This window comes from Alosa sapidissima, chromosome 22 (assembly GCF_018492685.1).
Source record: "Alosa sapidissima isolate fAloSap1 chromosome 22, fAloSap1.pri, whole genome shotgun sequence".
NCBI lineage: Eukaryota > Metazoa > Chordata > Actinopteri > Clupeiformes > Clupeidae > Alosa > Alosa sapidissima.
This window is the reverse complement of record NC_055978.1, coordinates 7,392,972-7,419,089: the sequence shown is the minus strand read 5'-3', so window position 1 is coordinate 7,419,089 and position 26,118 is coordinate 7,392,972. Positions and strand designations below refer to the sequence as shown.

At 42.2% G+C, this 26,118-nt stretch overlaps 1 protein-coding gene across 18 annotated transcripts in view; it reads left to right on the top strand.

The window, feature by feature from the left end:
* The window catches only part of nrcama (neuronal cell adhesion molecule a), a 124,414-nt gene that overhangs the window by 61,690 nt on the left and 36,606 nt on the right, over window positions 1-26,118 (top strand). For 5 of the 18 annotated variants that reach the window (XM_042077979.1, XM_042077975.1, XM_042077974.1 and 2 more), the window contains 24 exons: window positions 415-537; window positions 870-1,040; window positions 3,674-3,733; window positions 6,142-6,256; window positions 7,225-7,409; window positions 7,926-8,057; window positions 8,578-8,721; window positions 9,378-9,489; window positions 9,636-9,802; window positions 10,451-10,598; window positions 11,224-11,351; window positions 13,062-13,091; window positions 13,653-13,754; window positions 14,328-14,525; window positions 15,042-15,112; window positions 15,603-15,828; window positions 16,476-16,591; window positions 16,784-16,988; window positions 17,157-17,279; window positions 18,015-18,191; window positions 21,227-21,262; window positions 23,089-23,160; window positions 23,762-23,881; window positions 24,287-24,442. In XM_042077979.1, the coding sequence (XP_041933913.1) occupies window positions 415-537; window positions 870-1,040; window positions 3,674-3,733; window positions 6,142-6,256; window positions 7,225-7,409; window positions 7,926-8,057; window positions 8,578-8,721; window positions 9,378-9,489; window positions 9,636-9,802; window positions 10,451-10,598; window positions 11,224-11,351; window positions 13,062-13,091; window positions 13,653-13,754; window positions 14,328-14,525; window positions 15,042-15,112; window positions 15,603-15,828; window positions 16,476-16,591; window positions 16,784-16,988; window positions 17,157-17,279; window positions 18,015-18,191; window positions 21,227-21,262; window positions 23,089-23,160; window positions 23,762-23,881; window positions 24,287-24,442 (3,117 nt within the window). Of the gene's footprint in view, window positions 1-414; window positions 538-869; window positions 1,041-3,673; window positions 3,734-6,141; window positions 6,257-7,224; window positions 7,410-7,925; window positions 8,058-8,577; window positions 8,722-9,377; window positions 9,490-9,635; window positions 9,803-10,450; window positions 10,599-11,223; window positions 11,352-13,061; window positions 13,092-13,652; window positions 13,755-14,327; window positions 14,526-15,041; window positions 15,113-15,602; window positions 15,829-16,475; window positions 16,592-16,783; window positions 16,989-17,156; window positions 17,280-18,014; window positions 18,192-21,226; window positions 21,263-23,088; window positions 23,161-23,761; window positions 23,882-24,286; window positions 24,443-25,193; window positions 25,326-25,550; window positions 25,630-26,118 lie in introns of all 18 variants that reach the window. The other 13 variants (XM_042077982.1, XM_042077981.1, XM_042077993.1 and 10 more) reach the window with 11 other exon arrangements.

Genomic DNA, 26,118 nt, shown 5'->3' with positions numbered 1-26,118 from the left:
ATCTTATCCAATTCCCCTCTTTATGCTATGATGTCTTTAAGTGACTCACTCAAGCTTTAGGGAGTAAAGAGATGTTGTAATAAAATCATGAAGTGTATGTGTGTGCGTCCATGCCTGCGAGTGTGTGTGTGTGCGTGCATGCCTGCGAGTATGCCTGCGAGTATGCGTGCGTGCGTGCGTGCGTGCGTGCGTGCGTGCGTGCGTGCATGTGTGTGTGCATGTGTGCATATGGACTTTTTTGTCCACATAGTCAGCACTTGTCACATTTTACAATTCTTTTTACAAACTATAATACGTTAGATACATAATATACTTCCTAGGGTTACATTAAACACTTTATGACTCAAACTTTAACTGAAACCCACGACTCCTCTTATAATATTGTTGAGTGTGTTTGTCTTCGCTGTCTCACAGGGTCCCCCTTGTGGTCGAAGGAGAGAAATGAGCCCAGGTTGGTCCAGAGGGGAGACTCCCTGATCCTGCACTGCAGACCCCCAGCAGGGCTGCCTCCACCCGTGATCTTCTGGATGGACCCATGTGAGTCATGCGGCAGTGTCCTTGTCATGAACAAACAACAACAGCAACAACAACAAAACAACAACAGAAACAGTAGTAGCAGCAGCGTGAAAGCAAATGCGGTTTTGTTATTGTGAAAAACTGCTGAAACAAGTATTTAGAAGAAATTACCCTGACACATACAGATTTCGTTTTTTATCTCTTGCACAGTGTATATATATGTACAATCTCAAATGTTTTTTTTTTAATTATTATTATTTTGAATTTATCCACAATCTGAACCAATTGGATTATCATAAACTGATGTTTTTAGTTTATTTTGACTTTGACTTAGTTTTTTTTCCCCCTCCTAGTTTTCCAGCGTCTGCCACAGAACAGCCGCGTATCCCAGGTGTTGAATGGGGACCTGTACTTCTCCAACGTGCTGATGGAGGACGCCCGCAGTGACTACATCTGCTACGCCCGCTTCCCCTACACCCAGACCATACAGCAGAAGCAGCCCATCACTGTCAGAGTGATAGACAGTAAGTGTCACCAACCCCAAACCTCAACTACACCCTCTACCTACCAGCCCTGATGCTGGACGATGATGCTCTCTATGAATGCCCCTACACACTAAAGGGCTCCACATATTAACCGTTTCAAAAGAGTTCCATTATCAGCATCATAGTTGTTCCCACAAGGCTTCCGTTTTAACATTCCATATGTCATCTTAATGAAGCGGAAGTTGATTGGGAACAAAATAGAACGTTCAAGCATTGTTTTTGTTTTTGTTGTTGAATACCTGCGCCAATACCTGCACACACACAACAGCACTCATTTATTTTTTTTAACATTCGATAAACAATGGATTTTATTGAGCGGTACCGACATCAATAGAGCTGAATGGTAATCAACGCGGAGGCAGTGAAGGGGTTCGGCGGTGGTGTGCGGCGTTGTGTTGTAAACAATGGAATCTAATGGAATCGAACGCCGAAAGTGGAGTGCGCAGCAGCCTGTCACAATGAGATCACATATACATAAATCAGTGTTTCCCCTAGAAATTTTTCCAGCAGCGGTGCTATTACTTGGCGGCGGGGGGGGGGGGGTTGTTGCGCATTTTTTTTAATTTTTTTTTTTATATCATACCTTCGTGTTTCTTTTGTGGACATTTTCACCTTTCTTTTACATTATTGGTTAAAAATGATAGAAGAAAAATTAAATGGCACAACCCAGAAAAAGATTATTTACAATTTATTTCAATTTGTCTTAATGGCAAAGGCCACACCCAATCTGCGAGCACTTAATTTTTCTGGGCTTTGAATTGAATTGAATTGTGGGGGGGCCATTAATGCTGACACGCATGCACTTAGCCAGATGCTCTCCTTGTAGTCTAATTCTCAGTCCCAAAACAACAAACCCACGTGTAAAAAAGTAAATACTCACTTTTCTTCTACATCACTCCCACAGTTACCATACAACTCACTCACAATTAACTCGAAAAAGACCTAGGCTACTTGATTGAAGTGCGACCGTTCGTCTCACCGTCAAGAGAACGCTGAATTTATGAGAACATGTCTTTCTGATAAGAGAATGTAGGCTCCTATATGTCTAATGCCGTAAACGTAGAAAAGGTCTGTTTGTGATAGCCTATTATAGCTAAGTGGACAGAATTTAGGCTATACGTATATGCCAACATATGCTCATATTTCCTTTAACTATCAGACAGTTTAAACAGGCCTAGACTGTGTTCGCCTAGCTTTCCCATGCAAACATTACATATAGCCCTACGCTAACGTTACAAGTCTAGGCTACAATTAACGTTAAGACCATACACCTTGTAGCACATTGGTTTACTCTATTGCATTACTTACGTTTTAATAATTTGTCGTTGAATGTTGATGGAGGCTCATCTTTGGGAAATCAGCTCTCTGGATAAAATTGTCAGCCGGAGCAAGAGTTCTCAGAGTTGACGACACGGGGGGTAAATCGAATCAGCAGAAAGAACCGCATCACAACAGTAGGCTAAATCGCAACAAACTTTTTCCCCCCCATGTTAAATTCATTTCGGTAATCATGAATTGGTTTCTTTTATTTGATGTAGGCTAGGAGAGGAGGATGCATGTTTCACATTAGTGTCAATGTGTCAAAGCAGGCTTTGGATCAGAGGAATTGCTCAAGCTTAACATATGGCATAGGCTACAAGCGAATTCACGGCATACAAACAGCTTCGTGATGAAATATAACTAATATCATTTTTTATTGTCACCAGGCCTATAAGTAGGCTATTTATTGTGTAACCTACAAGTGAACGATGACACCATAGGCTACACTGGCGGAGCAAGACCCCATCAGTCGGATAGCTAAACAATGTAACCGTGTTCAGAACGTAGGCTAGCCATATGGGCTGCAGACTTGTCTTTGGGCTTGTAATCACCTGACACATCATGCCGCATATATGTCCTGAATAATGAGAGGCTAAGTGCGGATTTGATGCACTTAACTTACTCAAGACTTTCAGAAAACAATTTCGAGATGACGTTGGCCATTGTGCTTTTACAGTGTGTTAAGTGAATCTCGTGATATTATGTTGCAGCGGCGCTGAAAATTCAGCGGCGGCGCTGCGCCGCTGTTAAATACATTGTAGGGGAAACACTGTAAATTATATCTTTCTTAATCCAGATTGGTGTTCTATCTACTGTACGTAACATGTGGCATCTATACCATCTATACATGATATTTCTTATCACCATGAAATAAAATAAAATTGAGTAATAATGACGTTATAAATGCACTTCAGTTCCCAGCCATTGTTCCACCCAACCATCCATGGAGCAGATGTGTTAACTGAAAATCCATATGCACTTGCACTGAGTGCTTTTCATACTGCTTGTGGAGTAGATACGCATGCTGTATTGCAATGCTTTATATTTAAGCATGAATCGTGTTTCTTTTGATGTTGAGCCATCTATGCCCATAGCCATCATAGATTTTTTATTTAATTTGTCTGCTTTTGTTCCAGTTTTGGTTTCTTTGTTTTGTTTTTGGTGTATGTGCAGGGGAATCTGCTGGGAAATCTGTGTTTTTGCTTTGGATTGCCTGGTCTTTTGGATGTGGCTGTCCCTGATTTGCTTTCCTTTCTAGCCATGCATGCTTACTGTGTTTTATTGTATTTCAGTGGATGCAATGAATGAAACAGTCGTGGCGTCTTTTATCAATGAGACACATTTGTTTGGTGGTGAGTGCTTGCACACCTGTCCAAAGTGAACCCACCCCCTCATTTCTCTCCCCACCATTGCCATAGTTACCTCTATGACGTCAGAGGTGGAAATGTCAGACTCAGGAAGTAAACATTCTCTGTTGTGAGGAATTACTTGTTTGCACCTCTCTTGGGAAAGCAGGTGGATAGTATTGGCACTTAGTATAAAATCAGCTGCCGTGTTATTTGGATGTTGCAAAAATATGTTTGTTATGTCTGCTTCCTGAGTGCAAACCTTTCCACTTTTGTTTTTAATATTCCATTTTAACTGTACCTCATCTATATCAATACATTTTAAATAATAATGCATCAATCCCAACCTCTCTAACTTTAAAACTAACTTCATTCACCAAGACCATCATCATCGTCATTTCATTCCTGAAGAGTCACCAAGAGTCAATAGATACTTCAGATTCACTTTTCACCGAACCTTTTCTAATTCATCAAAAATATTAGATATCTAAAAATATCATAACGCTGCTGTCGGGTGGAAACCTCATACTGTATCTCCAAATTCATTACTTTTAGGAAATTGAAAAAAACATGTTTTTTTTTTTTATTATTATAATATTTCAACATTGCATCATCAAATAAATAAAATAAAAAAACAAATTTGGAGATACAAGGTTTCCACCTGACAGCAGCGATTAACATAAAACTGAAAATGGGACCAACAATGGGTTTGAGATGTTGTTGAAATGTCCTTTTTCAATTTATGTTCTTCAGTCTCCTATTAAGTGTGCATCCCCTCTAAAGCAAAGCAACTGACCCAAATACACTTGTGTTGTTTGTCTTTGCATTCAGTCACTGGCTCGGTGTTGCCTTGTGTTATTCCAACTCAAATCAACTCAAAAAACACCTCACATACACACTCCTGTACCTTGCGATCATCCCCTTGGCCAAATCCTTCCACTCTTCTGACACTCCTCACACACCTCTCTCTCTCTCTTTTTTTTTTTCTTACGGAATCCTGTAGGTGACATTGCAAGATATTTTTCTGTGTATATCCAGAGAATGTGCGCTCACTTTAAATTGTGTGCTCATTTTAATAAATTGTTCTCTCTATTTAGTAAATCATACATGCGTTTTACTAAATTGTGCACAAGTTTTATTAAATACTGTGCACACTTTACTAAATAGTGTGCTCATGAGCGCACAATTTAGTAAAATGAGCACACTATTTAGTGAAACGTGTGCACGATTTAGTAAAACGTGTGCACAATGTACTAAATTAAGGGCATAATTGGGTAAAATGAGCGTGCTATGTAATAAAATGAGCTACCCCTAATCTAATAAATACAATCTAAAAAATGAGACCACAAGTTAGTAAATTGAACGCTCAATTTACTAAAATGAGCGCACATTCTCTCGACACCTCCAGGGCTCTGTCCTTCTCTCTCTCTCTCTCTCTCTCTCTCGCTATACTGAGAGTGGAAGGATTCCTACCATCCGCTACGGCATCTCAAAGAGAGGTTCACTTCTGTGCACAGTCACAGCCTCCAAAATAACGCTCAGTTGTAGTGCCCTACTGTAGGATACTACAGTATTTGCGCACTACTTACCTGTATGTTTACGTGTAAACCAGGGAATTGTGCAGTTGAAGTAGAGTAGGCCACTAGGTCATGCAGGGAGCTCTGTGGGGTTTCTAAGGCTGTGTAATTGAAGCTGGGTTTTACTCAGTGTCCTTAAAGCTTGGCTGAAGAGGTAAGTAGCCTACACGCCCATCCATGGTGGTGACAGAAGACTTCTGCATTGGGCGAGAGGCTGGAAGGAACTGGTATTGATTGCTGGTGGATTCGATTTCATTTATTTATTTACTTTTTTGACCAAGATGTACCTATTTTCAACCAAAGTTGGCTCTCTGCCTCCGAAAAACACGTTATATTTTAAGACAGAAAAATAGGAATCTATCATTCCCACTAGATGTATTTAAATGTAACACATCTAAAACCCTCTTGGTATCTGAAACACATGTTCCTCATCACCCCTGTGTCTTTTTAAAAACAACTTATATTAGCCTAATATTAAAAAGCCTGCTTTACTACTCCAAAAAAGACTCCAAAAAAGAATACTTTTGACTTTTTACCTTACTACTATACTAGAACTATTAACTTCCTACCTAATTCTGTAGAGGCCATAGCCTGCCTGCGCCTGTTTGTGAAATACAGGAAAACTAATTTTAACAATACATTTTCTAAAACTAAAATTGAGAAAAAGTGAGATTATCAGTTAGATTGTTCTTCGATGATAATTACAGCGATACATGTAACCACACGCTATAGAGCCTTAGCTGCTGGACAGGCTGGAGCCTGTGCGTGCCAGCCTGTAGTGTATAGGCCCTGCCTGTGCCCACATAACTGGGCTGTGTGACCCCTTCCTGCCCACAGACGCTGGTGCCGTGGGTGAGCGGAAGCCCACCTTCATGTTACCAACTGGAACCAGCAGCACCTCCATGGTGCTGAGGGGAGAGAGACTGCAGCTGGAGTGCATCGCAGACGGCCTGTGAGTGCTTTGGAGATATTAGCATTTAGCATTTATTTACCGTAGCAAGCCTGTGAGTGCTTTGGAAACATTAGCATTTAGCATTTAGCATGTATTTACTGTAGCAGGCCTGTGAGTGCTTTGGGAACATTAACATTTAGCATTTAGCATGTATTTACTGTAGCAGGCCTGTGAGTGCTTTGGAGACATTAGCATTTAGCATTTATTTACTGTAGCAGGCCTGTGAGTGCTTTGGGAACATTAACATTTAGCATTTAGCATTTATTACTGTAGCAGATCTGTGAGTGCTTTGGAGACATTAGCATTTAACATTTATTGACTGTAGCAGGCATGTGAGCACTTTGGATACATTGCCTTTTAGCATTCAGCATTTATTGACTGTAGCAGGCCTGTGAGTGCTTTGGATACATTAGCATTTAGCATTTACCCAGATAGCAAGAGGCTGGCGGACCACTGTCGGTCCACTGGGGGCAGATCTGGTGGTCCTCTGGTGTTTTGCTAATCGGTTCTCTGGCGGTCCACTGGCGGGTTGCAGACAAATGGTCCAATATATTGCCACTATTGGTCTAAAATCTTTTTCATTTGTTCAGTTATACTCCATACATGATTTTAATAACATTTCATGTATTTTCTCAATATTCATGAAAAGTTCAATTTAAAGAGATGGTGGTCCAACGGCGGACCACAAGCGGTCCGCTATCTGCCAATCTGATTTTGCTATCTGGGTATTTACTGTAGCAGGCCTGTGAGTGCTTTGGAGACATTAGAATGTAGCATTTATTTACTGTATCAGGTCTATTATAACCTGGTTTAGTTCCAGATCCTAATTTACAAGCTCAGTCTGACCCTAATTCACAATCTTGTCTGAGTGTTTCTCTCTCTCTCTCTCTCTCTCTCTCTCTCTCTCTCTCTCTCTCTCTCTCTCTCTCTCTCTCTCTCTCGGTCCCTGTATGTGGATGACACGGTAGTCCTACACCGGAGATCTCGTGGAGTAAAGACAACGGCGTCCTCCCCGAGGGACGCTTCTCCTTCCAGAACTTCAAAAAGACCCTGCAGATCACCGAGGTGACCGAGACCGATGCCGGCAACTACAGGTGCACGGCCAAGAACAGCCAGGGAGACGCCCACCACGTCATCACCGTGGAAGTGAAAGGTGTGTGTCTGTGTGTTTCTGTGTGTTTGAGTATTGGCCACACACCACCTTTTCCCCTTCCTGTGACCATTCTCCATGGATTGGAGAATCACTTTACTGTTTGGAGGAAATGGAAGCATTCAAATTCTGATTTAGTCTGAACCTTCTTTGGATGGATTTATTTTTATTTTGTATACTATGAATTGATTCAGATTTACAGTAGGCCTACATATCAGCTTTTGATGTAGCATGTATTCATTTAACTCTGAGGTTATTGACAACTATTGGTTGAATAGTCTCACTTTTATCCTTTGTTGGATTAATTCTGATAAAACAGACTCTTTTTGTTAATCTTTCATGACCTGGGTATGACTTACATTTTCATTTATCATCCCTTTATGTTCTGAATGGAATCTAAATTAATTATAGTTCCATTCTTTGACTTGAATTGATTCTATCACTGTCTGTTTTCTTGTTCTTCTCTGAATTATTCTGATGGATCTGGGTTCTGTTTACCTCTGTTTCCATGATGCACAGCTGCCCCCTACTGGACTGGTGCCCCTCGGAACCTCATCCTGGCCCCCAAAGAGAGCGGCATCCTCACATGCCTCGCTGGGGGCAACCCCAAACCCAAGGTGGCATGGTCTGTGAATGGGATGCCCATTCAAAGTGAGTGCCACATGGCAACAACAACAATAACAACAACAACAACAACAACACATCATAGCGCTTTTTAGGGTACCCAAAACACATGACAGTGAAATGGGCAACTTTACTACAACAACCACCAATGTGTAACATCCACCTGGGTGATGTACGGCAGCCATTTCTCACCATAATGCTCACCACACACCTAATCAGCTTGGGGTGGAGAGAGAGAGAGAATCAAGCAGCCATCCACGATTGTGCAAGAAATAATTCTGTTTTGTTTATTTCAAGTGCTCAAACCTATAAATTAAGCTTGTGTTTCGAACACACACTTATTCACTGCACACTAAATAAGTATATGGGCGTTATTGACAATACAGTATATTGAATGAGTAGTGTGAATGAGGTACCAATTTTACAATAATTTGACTGTCCAATCTAATGATAACTGTCCAATAATTTGACTGTCCAATCTATTGCCCAAATAATTTCAATCACAATCACCATGGCGATACTTAACCTGTGGCACCTCCTTGCACAGATGCCCCCAACGACACCAGTCGCGAGGTGAGGGGCGACACCATCTTCCTCTCCGACGTCCCCACAGGGTCCAGCGCTGTCTACCAGTGCAACGCCTCCAATGAGTTCGGCTACCTGATGGCCAACGCCTTCGTCAATGTCCTTGGTGAGTAGCTCACGGTCATATTTTTAGGTATAGGTGTTTTTTTGCTATCGTATGTTTCATGTACTTTTTTTGCCTAGAAATAGCTGATAACTTCATATGAGAGAGCCGGTCCTGATTAGGGCCTTCAATGTCAGTGGCAAGCAAGTGCAAACTCAGTCAATGAGTAAAGTGTTTTGTGCAAGAACGAAAGCTATCGTGGGAGCATTTATTGCACTATTCCTCTACTGTGTGCAATTTATGTGAATTTTGTGAATTTTAAGTAAAATTAAAGCAACTAGTATTTAGCAATCATTTTTAGTCTACGGAACATAAGGCACACCGTAAGTGAGATTCAAAAAAATTGGGCCGACCAATTATAAGCTGACAACGCTTCTTTTACTCCACCTGCATTTACATCTGCCCTACAGCAATTCAAATTCAAATTCAAAATCAAATTCAAATTCAAATTCAAAATGCTTTATTGGCAAGACAAATAGATCGCTTTCATTACCAAAGTAGTTATTTTGAATGCAATAAATATGAATTAAATCCGCAATAAATCTGGATCTCTAAATCAACATTCATACTGTAGACAATGCGTCTGAATACACACACACACACACACACACACACACATATCAAGAGTAATTTCTCTCCCTGTGTTTTAATCTCCACAGCGGAGCCACCACGAGTGCTCACTCCGCCCAATAACGTGTACCAGGTCATCACCAACAACCTTGCCTTACTCCACTGTGCCTCGTTCGGATCCCCTATTCCCACCATCACCTGGTACATCACCATCACACACACACACACACACACACACACACACACACACACACACACACACCAATCTTCTTGTGCAATCAAATATCAAATAATATCAAACCTATTTTCTTAATAACACAAAAAAATGACCCATACTCTCTTGTCAGGTTCAAGGATGGCCAGACCAGTATACTGAACGGAGATCCGTATGTACTTCACACCAACGGCACGCTGGAGATCCATGTGGCCCAGCCCTTGCACAGCGGCAAGTACACCTGCATCGCCACCAACTACCTGGGCAGCAAGGAGAACCACGTCTACCTAGAGGTCAAAGGTGAGAGACGGACAGACAGATAGATAGCACAAACAGTACACCACATAGCATCCATGATTACAAGATCTGAGATGTTTCTGAGATGTATCTGAGATGTAATCAGTAGGAGCAGCCGTGGCCTACTGGTTAGTGCTTCGGACTTGTAACCAGAGGGATGCCGGTTTGAACCCCAACCAGTAGGCACGGCTGAAGTGCCCTTGAGCAAGGCACCTAACCCCTCACTGCTCCCCGAGCGCCGCTGTAGCAGGCAGCTCTCTGCGTCAGGTATAGTGTATGCTTCTGTTCACTGTGTGTTCACTGTGTGCTGTGTGTGTTTCACTAATTAACGGATTGGGATAAATGCAGAGACCAAATTTCCCTCACGGGATCAAAAGAGTATACTTATTCTTAATCGCTTTTTAAAACACAAGTACACTCAGATCCTGGGGTACCCCATCTGAGAGATAATTATTCATTTAGCAATAACCCAAATGGTGTTTGTAATGGTTATTATTGTGACTAATATACTATTGCCCAGTCCCACCCTAGATCAGGAGCAGATGCAATTCATCTGTTGTGTAAGGAATGTCTTGAGCCGACTGTGTGTGTGTGTGTGTGTGTGTGTGTGTGTGTGTGTGTGTGTGTGTGTGTGTGTGTGTATGTTTTCAGAGCCCACACGCATTCTGAAGCAGCCGGAGTATAAAGTGGTCCAGCGTGACAGGAAGGCAGTGTTTGAGTGCAAGGTCAAGCATGACCCCACCCTCATCCCCACCATGGTCTGGCTCAAGGACGGCGGAGACTTACCCGACGATGACAGGTGTGTGTGTGTGTGTGTGTGTGTGTGTGTGTGTGTGTGTGTGTGTGTGTGTGTGTGTGTCTGTGTCTGTGTCTGTGTGTGTGTCTGTGTGTGTGTGTGTCTGTGTGTCTGTGTGTGTCTGTGTGTGTGCACGCGCACCTGTGTGTGTGTGTGTGTGTGTGTGTGTGTGTGTGTGTGTGTGTGTAAGATCTACCTATCAAGAATTTGCTGGCTCAGCGACCCACAGCTCACCAATGTCAAAGAGTCATGAGAGAAAAGGACATCTAGCACTTAACTGTTCCATCCATGATCAACTGCACTGTTGCTATCTATACATCTGTACATCATCACTGTGTCCTCCACATCTTAAAGCAATATCTACACAATGTAATCTCAACGTATGAGTGGAGTCATTCTGGCCTGACAAATACACACCACTGCAAACTACTTGTTAAGTGGTCTGTACCGTACATTATTAATAAGTCTCTCTGCTTTTTGCCATTTTCAATATCTATGGAACTCTATTTCAATATCTATTTCCCTGTAGTGTAAATGATACACACTATACTCTGTTTTTTTATTATTATTATTTTTATAAAAGATAAATAAATTAAAAATGTGTTTCGCCATTTTCCCGTCCTGCGAGTAGGTTTGTGATTGGTGCAGACACCTTGACCATCTCTGACGTGACGGAGGCCGATGAGGGCACGTACACCTGCATCATGAACACCACCCTGGACCAGGACTCCGCCAGCGCGACGCTCACCGTAGTAGGTAGGTGCACTCACGGTTTACTCGTGATTTACTCATGGTGTGCTCATTATAGTCAGTAGGTGTACTCAAGATTTACTCACTGTAGTCGGTAGGTATACTCACGGATTACTCACTGTAGTTGGTATGTGTACTCAAGATTTACTCACTGTAGTCAGTAGGTATACTCACGGATTACTCACTGTAGTCGGTAGGTATACTCACAGTTTACACACTCCAGTCGGTAGGTGTACTCACTGTAGTTGGTATGTCTATTCACTGTAGTCAGTATGTATCATGTAGTCGGTAGCTATACTCACTGATTGGTGTAATTGTTCTACAGTAGTTGACAGAGCTTACTGTAGTTGGGAGGTGGATTCACTGTAGGTAGATGTTCTTACTCTGTGTTCTCACTCTGTCACTCTGTAGACGTTAAGTGTCATTCAGTTTTTGTCATCACAAATTAGCATTAGGGTTATGACAGTGTCATGTCACTTTTATGTAGATACATTCAAGTAAAGTGTTACCGATGTTTTTACATGGATATATTGTTGGGCATATGGGACGTGGTTGTCTAGTGCCTTCCCCAAAGATGAGCTGGCTACTTCTCCTTAGCACTGCCCATCTGTTACTTTATTTGTTTGTTTGTTCTTGTTTGTTGACTTTTAAGTCGCTCTGGATTAAATTGTCAGCTAAATGAATATAAATGTAAATGCAAATGACCTGTTTATTACTGTTTATGTAATGTAAACAACAGTGCTGTGTTTCCTGAAAACAGTCTCCTGATCTTGCTGTATCTGATTTAGTGTAGGGATGTAGTAAAGCTGATATGACTTAATCACCTGAGAAGTTATCTCTATTTTAGTGTGTTATGACACCAAACACCTTTTCATCCGTTAAAGGTGCCATGTGTAAGAATTGAGGTAAAAATATCCAAAAAATGAGCTACACACATCAAAAGAATGAGAAGAAATAAGGGTGATGATGTCATTAAAAAAATGACAAGGTAGGTGCTGCAGAGATATCAAGCTGAATTGCTTGCTATGCTTGCTAAATTACTAGCCATAGCCCATAATACCTCATAATACCAGTTTCGGCCATGGGAGGCGGTATGCAGGCAACATAACCGCCAGCCAAACTGCAATACACGTTTCTCGGTTGTTACTCTAGGGTACACCAACTCACTTTCTGGAGGTATACTGCCCCCATCTTTTATGGAATGTGGAGTATGAATTGATTTTTTGGTGGACATTACACATGGCACCTTTAACCCTCACTTTAGCAAAAAAAAGTCCAGGAGTAGTCGGTTGGTAAAACTCCCTTGATGGTAGATCATTGCTTGTAGATTACTGCAACTTCAATGTATTGTCTGCTCAAATAACATGCACAGTACAAAGCACTTGAGAAAAAAAACATAACAGTGTCAGACCAGGGGCACTAGTTTAAATGAAGGGCAAAGTGTCTCATGCTTGAACTGAAGCTATTTTGTGGTGTATGGGAGCATTGAACTGATTCACCAATGTGTGTACTTAGGACCTTGCTCATATTATTAGATAAGTTAATTTTACTTAATTAGCTTTGGTAAGACTTTGATATTCAATACAATACAGAGACTTCTATTCAATACAATACAGAGATCATTTTGTAATAACAGAGGCTTCGACATTATTACAATTATGTCATTATTCTTTTCGCTAATAACTCCTCCTACCTTACTTCTGCCCCGCCCACCAGAGGCCACACCCACTCCGGCCATCGTTTACGGTAAAGCCCGTGTGGCGCCCCTCAGAGTTGTGTTGCCATCTGCCATGACCCCTCCAACCCTGCACTGGAGTTATCTTTGATTGGGATGTTTCCTTCTCCCCAACTTTTTGTTTGTTATTTATTTCTTGACACATTGTGCCTGTGTATTACCGTGGTTTTGTTTTGTTTTATTTTGTTTTGTTTTCGTGGTTACCATTTTAAATGTACACACAGGAGTATTTGCTAGTTTCCCTTACATGGATTAAGCCTTGTCCTAGAGTCTAAAAGATTTTTTCAACGGAGACATTTTTCTTTGAGTCTTGGACTAAACTTAATCCATGCACAGGAAACCGGCCTTGTTTTATTTATAAAAAAGTTTTATTTATATTTCATTTTTTTTGTGACTAATTTCCATCCAGCATGATTTGGTCGTTGCTTATCTGACTCCCTGTTCATTCAACAGGCTATACATTCCCATACTGATGCATGCCTGTTCCCTTCAAATAAACAGCATCCCACATCAACTGCTGTGGTCTTGCCCTGTTGTTTCGTGACGTGCTAAGACTCTGTCTTGTTCAACAGAGAGACCAGACCCGCCTACTGACCTGGAGCTTACCGATCAGATGGAGAGGAGCGTCCAGCTCACCTGGATCCCCGGAGATGAACACAACAGCCCCATCGAGAGTATGTCATCCATCCACCCATCAATCTGGCTATCCATTCATTCATTCATCCATCCATCCAGACACACATCCTTCCATTCAGTTTACCGTTCATTCATTCATTCGTTCGTTCATTCATTTGTTCATTCATTTGTTCGTTCGCTCATTCATTCGTTCATTCATTCATTCATTTGTTCGTTCATTCATTCATTCATTCATTCGTTCATTAATTTGTTTGTTCATTCGTTCATTTATTTATTCATTCATTCATCCATTCAGTGCGTTATTCGTTCATACATTTTATGAATTCCACGTGTCACTCCATTATCTAATCATCTATCCATCCATTTTTTAACATTCATTTATTCATTTAATGTTATTCATTTAGTGTCATTCATGCATTCATTTCTTCAGTATTGTTCACTAGTAAATAATCCATGTTACCACTTGCCAACCATATCCCCTTTATAATAAAGCCTTTACTTAATTGTATACATTCATTGTGTATCCAGCTTCGTGTGTATCCAGCAAGCTCAGCCTTTAGCGATGAGCTTTTCACACCCTGTCCCCCCCCTCCTCCCTCTGTGCTCCTCAGAGTTCCTCATCCAGTACGAAGACTCCCTTCATGAGCGGGGAGTGTGGGTCAACATGACGGAGGTCCCTGGCACCAAGACCACGGCCCGGCTGGACCTGTCTCCATACGTGTACTACTCCTTCAGGGTTCTGGCACTGAATGATGTGGGCTACAGTGAGCCCAGTGTACCATCGGAACAGTACCGGACCAGTCCAGCCAGTGAGAAGCCTTCTTTTTTCTTTGCAATGTTGTGGTGGCCCATTTCACGATTTCAAGATTTCCGGGTTCCTTGAACTCGGCTGAATTAAACCATGGCAGGGTAAAGGAACCATGGCAGGGTAAAGGATCCATGGCAGGGTAAAGGATCCATGGCAGGGTAAAGGAACCATGGCAGGGTAAAGGATCTTCCTGTCGTTCCGGTAGAATGTGCTGTAGAAGAGTGACTTTCTACGACTCGGTTTGCACCTTCGAACGTAAACCTTGGCAAACTTGACGACATTTTGAAAAAGTGCTGCATTTTTACTTAACCTGTTTGTTGACAGCAGACAGCCGGCAAGTAGCGATAGCTTTGAAATGTCAGCGTAATTTAGTTTACACACTGGCAGCATCTTGTGAAATGGGCTTAATCGCATAATTAAGCCCTGTTTTTATGTGTGTAATGTTTGCTTGTGTTGTTGGTAAAGAAGTGCTTTTAACAACCAAAAGGAAGTAACTAGAAAATGTATAACTCCACAGAGCCAGATGACAATCCATCAGATGTTGAAGGTTTTGGAACAGACCCCAAGAATCTAGTTATATCATGGAAGGTACAGCATTTCAGACTCGTAAACAGTAAATATATACTGTTAAGTTAAAATACATACCATACTGGGGCGTGTTTCCCAAAACCATAGTTGCTAACTAAGGTAGCAACTTTGTTGGTTGCAATGCAATTTCCCATTACCAACCAAGTTGCTAACTGGTTAGCAGCTATGGTTTTGGAAAACACACCCCTGTATATGGCACTCTAGAAAGCCTGTAATCATATCGGGTTTATTATCTTATTATTTGCTTCTTTGAAAGACAATGGCACAAATCAAACAAATTAACTATTCAGAAATTGCATTCCATGTGTGTTCATAAATCCCATTACATGTTGTAAATATGTGGCATTTTGTTACATGATCCCTAACATTTTGGCTAATTCGATCAATTTGATCGATGTAATGCAATTTCTGTGTCACATAAATAAACCTTAAATTAAATAAACAAAAAAATAAATAATGGTGTCTTCCCTGGTTCTTCCTCGGACATCAGCCACTGACGGGTCTCCAGTCCAACGGTCCGTACCTGCAGTACGTGGTGAGCTGGAGGCAGAAGGATCTGGACCAGGAGTGGGCCACCGTCACCGTGGAAAACGTCTCGCAGTACGTGGTGCCCGAGACGCCCACCTTCGTGCCCTTCGAGATCAAGGTCCAGGCCATTAACCGCTACGGGTCGGCACCCGAGCCCCAGGTGGTGGAGGGATACTCCGGCGAAGATTGTGAGTGGAACCGCTCATATTCGTTTTCCAGGATAAGACACAGATTGCTGTATCTGCCCGAGTTCACTGTTTAAATGTAATTATTCAGTAGACACCTTCGCCTAAAGCTACGGGAAGGACGGACACACACACACACACACACACACACACACACACACACACACACATGCAAACACATCAAGTATCCATAGTATCCGTTTGTGAGTTTTCAGTGTTATTAGGGTGCTTGTCAACATTCTGTAACTTTACGGAACTATTACAGTTACAGTATTTTATTTGGTGTGGTTACAATAGTTTATTTTACAGTCGACGGCAGTTGTAGGAAGTTCCTGAAAAAAAATACTCTTCTGCTTCCTTGGCTGGCTAGACTCTGATATCAACAGTAAAACAGTAAAAAACTGGAAATCCAAAAAGAGTATGGATGAGTGGATCCAGAAAGGGTAAAAGAGTATGGATGAGTGGATCCAGAAATGGTAAAAGGGTATGGATGCGTGGATCCAGAAAAGGTAAAAGAGTATGAATGAGTGGATCCAGAAATGGTAAAAGAGTATGGATGAGTGGATCCAAAAGGGGTAAAAGAGTATGGCTGTGTTGGATGTGATTGTGGTCTGAGCACCACTCTGTCTGGCTGTTTGTTTCATCCCCAGTGCCCTCAGCAGCTCCAGCCAGTGTGAAAGTCGAGGCAGGAAATAACACGATCGCAGAGGTCAGCTGGGAGCCTGTTCCCATGGCAACAGTCCATGGAAAACTGCAAGGCTATAAGGTATCTGACTTAGGAGGAGTTTCATGACAACATACATGTTTATTATGGGGTAGTATTGGAGTTTGACTTGGAATCAATGTTATGGCGCTACTGTATATAAATATAATTTCATTGAACTGAAGTGAACTCAATGTAGCTTAACTTAACTGAAATGCATGGAATTTAATTGAATCTAATGCTCACCTGTATCAGGTGTACTACTGGAGGGAGAAGAGCCTGCTGCAGGAGGACTCAGAGCCCGAGGAGGTCCAGGTGATGGTCTTCAGCGGGAACAAGACGGAGGGCAAGGTGCCTGGCCTGCACCCCTACAGCCTCTATAACATCCAGATCAGGGTGTTCAACGGCAAGGGAGAGGGCCCACAAAGCGTCACGCAGACGTTTGAGACGCCCGAAGGAGGTAGGAGAATACAGGAGCAGCAGCGACCTTGAATGTTGAAAAATGCTACCCTGGAAATCCAGAGTTCTCACGAGAGCACAATTTGACACCAATCCAAAAAAGTCTGAGATAAGTGACTGTCCACATTGTGATCATGGTGCTGACTCTCTTCTCCTGTGTCCTACCCAGTTCCCGGACCTCCAGCCTTCCTCCACTTCACTGACCTCAGCCTGGACTCTCTGACGCTGGTGTGGGGACCGCCCAAGCAGGACAACGGCCGCCTGACAGGCTTCACGCTCAAATACCAGCCCGGTGAGACACCGTTTAGGCCCTAAACTTTAGGACCATAGTCAGCTCACAGGGATGGGGAACGCACTCAGTCACACCTGCTGGATTACTGGAAACTCATATGCAAGTTATGTTGTCATAGCGTTATAGCATTTATTACATAAAAAAAGCAACTGAAGTCAAAGTTAAGTCAGTTGTCTTACAACAACAAAACAATTAAATTCAATTTAAAGGTGCTTTATTGGCATGACAAAAAGAGTATTTACATTGCCATAGCAATCATACAAAACAGTGCATAGACATTTATGTTACATTACATTACATTACATTACATTACATTACATTTGGCTGACGCATTTTTAACCAAAGCGACTAACAACATGGTAACAGTTTTACAGTTTTAAAGCAATTCTCTCAACAATTTTAGGACGATTTAAAAACGGTAGAGTACAGTAAGAATAAGTGCATCAGTGAGTGCTGTTTTTAAACAGTTGAGTGTCAATTCAAGACGGCTGGTAAGTGCTAGCATACATGTGTAACATATACATACATACATACATACATACTGTGTAGATCTAAACGCATATAAAATATCCATGGGTAATAGAGAATAGAAGAAGATAGAAGAACAGTCTCTCTCTCTCTCTCACTCTCTCTATCTCTATCTCTCTCTCATAACACTGTCATCATAATCTATGTTTCTCTTTCTCTCTCTGTCTCTCTCCTCCTCCCTCTCTCTCTCTGTTGTTTTTTTTTTAGTGAACAACACGAGCGAGCTCGGTCCCATGGAGGAAATGACCCTGCCGGCCAACGAGACGAAGCTCACCCTCTCCAGCCTGAAACAGAGCACCCGCTACAAGTTCTACATCAGCGCCAACACAATCAAGGGAGCTGGCCCCACCATCACAGAGGAGGCCGTCACCATCATAGACACTGGTGAGCACGGCGTGAAATATGTATATATATTTTTTGGGGGCTTTTTATGCCTTTAATGATAGGACAGTGGAGAGAGAGCAGGGGTGGGATCCGGAAAGAACCACGGGGCGGGAATCGAACCCGGGTCGCCGGCGTATGGTGCAGGTGCCCCAGCCAATTGCGCCACAGCTGGGGCCAACACGCCGTGAAATGTGTATGCATGAGGTGTATCCTGGAGATGATGGTAGCAAGCCGTAGCCAGAAAAGTTGAGGGTTCAATTTCCCACCATCATAGAGAAGGCCGTCACCATCATAGATAAAGGTGAGCGCTGTGTGAAAACAGATGCATCATGGACTGGAATTCCCCTGTAAACTCCCATGTAAACAACACAGATACTCTAAGGCAGTGGTTCTTAAACTTTTTGTCTGGTGACCCCCTTCTCTCTAACCGGCGGAATTTGGTTTAGAAATGTTGTGAGATGGGCATTGGAAGCAGAGACAGAAAATGTCTTCTCTCATAGGTAGGCTGTTTCACCACCACCATTAATGTCAATGGCAGCCTTTGACTAAAAACCTTCTTTAATGTCTTTAATCCAGACTGCAAATCATTTTGCGAACCCTTCCAATATTTTTCGCGACCCCCAGTTTAAGAACCACTGCTCTAAGGCAGGGTTTCCCAAACTGTGGTACCGATGGTACGCGAGCTGCCACTAGGGGGTACGCGAGATGAAAAGGGCAATGTCGGAAAGGTGTTAAAAATTATTAATTAATTAATAATCAAATGAATTCATAAATAATAAATATTTTTGAATCGGGTTATAATGATATGGAAACGTGAAATTAAAGGAAATCATTTGTAAACTCTATAGCAGGCTATGTTTTCATTAAAAAAATAAGCTACCGACAATGCATGTGATTTCCTGCGGGCAGCCAGAATATCTGCCGTGTTAGTTTCGTGGAAGTAGAGGCTATGTGTAGAAGGCTACGCAAACATGGCAAACTGTCTAAAAACAGGGACACTGTCCAAAAGGACTAATTAAAGCGACCGAAGAAGAGAAGTGAGAGAAACAGAGCAGGAGACAGGTAACGATGGGATGGGGGGCAGAATGATGAAGGTGGAGGTGAAGCACAGGTGAATAAAAAAAAAGACGAGACAGAAGACTGCGGGAAGAAAACGAAAGTAGCCTATGATGGGGCATATAAGGCCTCGGCTTCACTATGATGGGGCATATAAGGCCTCGGCTTCACTATGATGGGGCATATAAGGCCTCGGCTTCACTATGATGAGGCATATAAGGCCTCGGCTTCACTATGATGAGGCATATAAGGCCTCGGCTTCACTATGATGGGGCATATAAGGCCTCGGCTTCACTATGATGGGGCATATAAGGCCTCGGCTTCACTATGATGAGGCATATAAGGCCTCGGCTTCACTATGATGGGGCATATAAGGCCTCGGCTTCACTATGATGGGGCATATAAGGCCTCGGCTTCACTATGATGAGGCATATAAGGCCTCGGCTTCACTATGATGAGGCATATAAGGCCTCGGCTTCACTATGATGAGGCATATAAGGCCTCGGCTTCACGTGGATCGGGAGACAGACTGCCCAAAGCCACAGTGCGTGGTTTGCAGTGAGGTGCTACCTAACCAGTCTAATGTTGTTCTCCACACTGATTTTTTAGCGTGAGTTCATAGACCAGTTGCACATTTTGATTTTGTTATTTGCTATCATGTAGGGCGGCTAATTAAACATGATGCCTGGAATGCGTCTATAGAATGTGCTACTTTTCGGATGGTGGGGGTACGCAAGCCGAGTCAGGATGTAGAAGGTGGTCCAAGGGGAAAAAAGTTTGGGAACCGCTGCTCTAAGGTATACGGGAGTATGGTGTGCTCTTCCACGGTCCCGAACAGGCCTGGAGATGCACCAGGTTTTACAGCGGCCTATGTGCAGAGATGCTCTTTGTTAACCAGATTGTGACTGGCTCTTGATCATTAGGTCTTGATCTTTTCCAACCAACAGTAATCCCATAAACTGTCAAGAAAGGGAATGACATTAAATTGGTGCCCAGTGCATTGGAAATTGACAACACGGGGTAAAGGTACTAATTCTTACCTCAGGTTGCTTTAAATGCATCAGGTCTTGATTTGTTGAACTATCATGGTCTAGTTCTGTCGCACACCAAGTGCCATCAGGTAATAGGTTTGTGCGTGTGTGTGTGTGTGTGTGTGTATGTGTGTGTGTATGTGTGTGTATGTGTGTGTGTTTTGAGTGGACTAACATTTCCCTTTTCTCCTATGGGGCCTCTTGTAGTAGAACATCTAATGTCGAACCTTCAATAAAATGATTGTCTAAGACTCTTAAGTGATCTGGTGCAGATCTGAGGTTGATTATGATCACAATCGCAACGCTTCCGTCTGTGACTGCTTTCAGTTAATTAAATACACAAGAGATACAGCTTGAGAGTGCCTCATTCCTTTTTACGCACCCAAAATCTACATAATGAATTGTTTCGGAGTTGAGCGCATCCACTTTTCCCGCAAGTAAAAAAGAGAAACACGTTCGCCTTGAACGCTCCCCTCTGTTCACTGAAATTGAGCGCACCTCGGCTCATCGGCTTGACTGATATTTCATGGACATATGAATCACTATAATAACAGACTCTTTTGGTTAATGTATTTGAGAAAAGAATTGGACCAAAATCTGGTATTGGTCTAACATACCAGTGGTTGACATAGCTCAGACAGCTTGGTAATATATCCGTCTGACTTGTGAACTGAGACTCACTCTGCCTCTGTGTGTATGTGTGTGTGTGTGTGTGTGTGTGTGGGTGGGTGGGTGCGTGTGTGTGCGTGTGTGTGTGTGTGTGTGTGTGTGTGTGTGCGTGCATGCGTGTGTGTGTGTGTGTGTGTGTGTGTGTGGGTGTGTGTGAGTGTGCGCGTGTGTGTGTGTGTGTATGTGTGTGAGTGTGCGTGTGTGTGTGCGTGTGTGTGTGCATGTGTTTGTATGTGTGTGTGTGTCCTGTTTCCCTCTCTTCTCTCCTCTCCTCTGAAGCGTTTTTGAGGCCGCCCACCTCAGGAGTGGGCAAAGGTAACGCCCCCACTGGGCTGATGGATCTGCATGTTTTAGAGGCATCAGTGCAGCTCTTAGTTCCTCTCATTCTTACTGCACCAGAAAAAGGTTCATCCAAAAGGATCTCCATAGAGGAACCCTTAAAGATTCTACTTAGTGCCTTTGTATTGTGAAAGGTTCTACACAGGAACTTTTGCTGCCTTTTTCCCTGTTCTAAGGGATAGTGCTTCCGAAGGTTCGTGGCAGAAGCCTCAAATGAGGGTCCACAAGGGTAATTCAAATTTGCCCAAAATGTTTTCCAATAAAAGTTCTAAGTAGAACTTTTAATTGTTCTAAGTAGAACATTTAATTGAGAGTTCTAAGTAGAACCTTTAATTGTTCCTGGAGAGTTCTAAGTAGAACCTTTAATTGTTCCTGTATGGAGATATGTGAAGAACCCTTTTTCCAAGAGTGCCCTGAACTGTAGGCCAGCCGACCTCTAGATCACCTGCATCTGCATGTATCTTCCCTCAGAGTAGACCAGTCAGGCAATCCCTCCTTCTAGAGATCTGTTCCATGTCTCCATGATTTCCATAGAAATACAGTAGGGCTATGGATTGGTTAGAAAATAGAAAATAGTCAGTTAAATATGAATGTTAATGAATGTTCCTTCATCCCATTCCCTATGCTAGCTCAGGCCTTCCCCTTGGAGTTTTTATTACCATGACTGACTAGCTCAGTTTTTAATGTTAAAGTTGATATTGTATACAGGGCTTAAAGTTCTCAGGCACTGTGCTAGAATTCAGGCATGGGCCAGGCTGTTTTAAACAACTTCATTTTTGACAACTTCAGGCACAGAGATGTTGGTAACACCTTACTTGACAGTATCGACATAAGAATGACATGACACAATGAACCCTAACCCTAATCCTAACCCTAACTTGTTATGACAAAAACCGAATGTCACTTAATAACAGAAGCGTTATGGTATAAACGTTTATGACTTGTTTATGACACGTTCATGACAGTGTCATGTCACTCTTATGTCGATACTATCAAGTAAAGTGTAACCGAGATGTTCCTTGCTTTAAACCCTGCAAATAGAAAAGTAGCTGACATCATAGTGGAATTTTTTGTTCAACTGACATCATAGTGGAATGATTGGTTTACTGCAGTATACCCCCTGTAGGGTTAAAGTAGTATGATTTTGCAAACGCTTTACCCAACCCTGCCTGCTCTTTCCCATGATAAGTGACTTGACCCATGCGCTAGTCTCCCTGCGCTAGTCAGACTGCTCTGCATGGTATTGCATGAGGATAACTACTACTACACTAAACCCTCATTTTACTGCCTCTGTCTTGTCTGTTGTTTAGTCTTTCTCTTATGTCCGTCTCACTCTCTCACAAAAGATGTGCTCTTGTGTGTTTCTTTTCTTGTTCATCTATTTTTACTTCACTGTCTCTTCATTTTGTTTGTCGTTCTCCATCTCTCCATCTCCAGAAGCACTCATTCTATTTTATATTGTCCTGTTTTCTGTCTTCCTTCTCTCTCTCTCTCTCTCTCTCTCTCTCTCTCTCTCTCTCTCTCTCTCTCTCTCTCTCTCTCTCTCCTTGTCTGTCTACTCAGTTGCTGTTCAATTTTCCTATCTCCATCTCCATATGTACTCATTCTATTTTGCATTCTCTTGTTTTCTGTCTTTCTTCTCTCTCTCTCTCTCTCTCTCTCTCTCTCTCTCTCTCTCTCTCTCTTCTCTCTCTTTCTCCTCAGTTGCTTGTGTTTATATGTAAACAGTTCTACCTGTGTCTGTGTGTGTGTGTGTGTGTGTGTTGCCTCTGTTCCTGACTCTTTGTGTGAACTCTTTCCAGGCCTCACAGAGCCCCCCCACACAACACCTCCCCCCAGCCAGACTCCTCCACCCCTCTCTCCAGTTTATAAGGGTACTGACCTCTGACCTCACTACCGTCCTCACCCCCCCCCCCCCCTCTCCCCAAAACCCAAACCCACACATGTCGTGGAACTCTATGGTCTAACACTGCATGTCCTACAGGTTATGCGATATAACACCACTGACACTGATGTCTAACGCTGCATGTACAGTAGCCTATTGGTTATGCGGTATTATGTCACTGACTCCACTGTAGTTCATATCCGTTAAAGTGTATTACTAGTGTACTACTAGTGCAGTGCATGCCCTATTTAATGAAGCGTTGAACTAGTAGTGTTTAAAGGCTACACACATTAGGGGCCTGCCATGCATTCCTACACAATCAGCCGTGAACACATTTGTGCAGAATTAACACCGTAGTGTTAACTTGCATGTTCTTATAGCCTAGTTTTATAAACTGCATGGTTATAAGTGTCTGTATTCAAACTTAGAAAGAAAAAACGGTATATCAACATTTAAAGAACGTCTTCTTTCCTCGGCTGTAGTTTACTGTGCATTATGCCACTGACTGTGGTTTGGAAGCTGTATGTCGACCTGTCAGTTGACCTTTGACCTTTGGAGTTCCTGGTTTCATGTGTGCTTGTTCTCTTCAGCTCGTCCCACCAGCCGGCCGTTCGGAAGGGTAAACTCATCCGTGGAGCAAAACGGAGCTGTTATAAGCTGGGAGTACTCGGGTCCAGATAACATTTACGTGGAATATAATGTAGAAAACAGTAAGACATGCCACAATACTCATTTAAAACAGTCAGTCCACATAAAACTGTAGTACGCTCTGTAGACTTAATTGTTTAACGCATGCCTTCTCTCTAAATGTTAAGTACTTCAAAATCGTAGACGTTTTACTGGAACTTAAGTATTTAGCATTATAAAGCAGTATATTTGTTCTAAAAGTTAGATAATGAGATAGAAACGAATCATAGTATGCCTAATAATGTCTCACTTTTGACATGTTCTATCATTCTCGCATATATCAATATGAAACATATTGTTTAGATACATAATGTATAAATATAATTATAAATAAAAGTTAAAGCTTTATCATCAGATTTGCGTTTCTTTAGATTTAGCTGTGTAACAGACCTAGAGACTGATGGTGGCTGTGCGTCCTCTCCCTCCAGGTAAGGACGCGTGGACTAAAGAGTTTGTAAACGGCACACAAACGTATCTGATTAAGGGTCTAAAGGCGGGCACGTCGTATAGGGTGCGAGTGGTGGCCAAAGACCACTCGGACCAAACGCTGCACAGCACAGATGAGCTGGTCATTACGGTCCCAGGTGAGGTGGCATGCGCTCGTTCACTGCAGCACCGTTGGTCGCTGATGTCCGTCATCCCATGTCGCTGTTATCCCCTCTGTATGAAAATGGTTACGTTGGGACGGGTGGAAATAATTGGGCCAGTTTTATTCACAACGCATGGTCATGATAGTGAAGTTAGACTCATTGTGGACTCTGTTTTACGTTCTGCATGACATTTTCCATGATTATTCTGTGTTTGTTGTTGTTTTTTTATTTATTTCTATTTTTTCTCTGTTGTTCCAAAGAGAACATTCATTTGCTTTGTATTGCATTTTACAATAATGCTGAGTTATTAAATGTTATTAGAGATACAGTGTAAAGGGTCTTCAGCTGGGACATGTGATTAATTTGGAGATATGTGAAGTCATGTTTATGTGGCAGAATTATTGTGGCTTGTGTTTACCTAATATGTCTCACAATTATTGTGTTTCAGTTACTGTATTTAACTTTGTATATATGCATGTCTGTGTTTGTGTGTATGTTCATTCAAATCTAGACTATGTTTTTATGTTAAAGCATTAATTGCACGCAAACGTACATTATTTACCACATTTTTCATTGAATACAGCAGAAGCAATTATTTGTTATTTACTCCTTTGTGTATTTGTGTGTATATGACTGTGTGTGTGTGTGTGTGTGTGTGTGTGTGTGTGTGTGTGTGTGTGTGTGTGCATGCATTTGTGTGTGTGTGTGTGTGTGTGTGTGTGTGTGTGTGTGTGTGTGTGTGCAGCGATGCCAAGCCAGCAGGTTGACATAGCCACACAAGGCTGGTTCATCGGGCTCATGTGTGCTGTTGCCCTCCTCATCCTCGTCCTCCTCATCGTCTGCTTCATCAAGAGGAATAAAGGAGGAAAATATCCCGGTTAGTCTAACACACACACACACACACACACACACACACACACACACACAGACACAAACGTGCGCACACACAAGAGCACACATGTCCATGCATACTGGCATGCACACACTTGTACACATGTACTAACATAACACACTTGTAATCTAAATTCTGCTGACCATACATCAATTCTTACCACAGTGTATAAAGACAATCCAAGCCATGTCTTCCCTCTTCCTCCCACAGTGAAAGAGAAAGAGGACCAGCACCAGGACCCAGAAATACAGCCCATGAAGGAGGATGATGGCACCTTTGGAGAATACAGGTGAGCTTCACACAGGTGTACTCACAGGTGAGCTTCACACAGGTGTAGTGAGTCATAGGTGAGCTTTGTACAGTTATAGACACAGGTGAGTCTCCAGGTGTCCATGAAGAAGGAGAAACACAAGACAGGAGTGCTTATAGTCGCACAGTTCTCTGTGGTGGACAACAATTCAGTGTGTGCCACTGGTTTTATAGCTCATTAAAAACAGGTGACATTAATAATATATTCCAGATGAATAAGTGAATATAGAATATTTAATTGGCATTTCAAATTCATAAAAAGAACAAATAGTAGTAGTAGTATCAAATTGTCTTTTATTTGAATGTATTTAAAACTAATAAAAACAGCTCATAAACAACATACATCTAACCATAGCTAAGAAAAGATATACACATACAAATAAAAATGTAAACATACAAGGACACAATGTTGAGCATACAGGAGAAAAAGAAGACAAAGTTGTGTTCTGCATCTTCCCTGATACAGGAA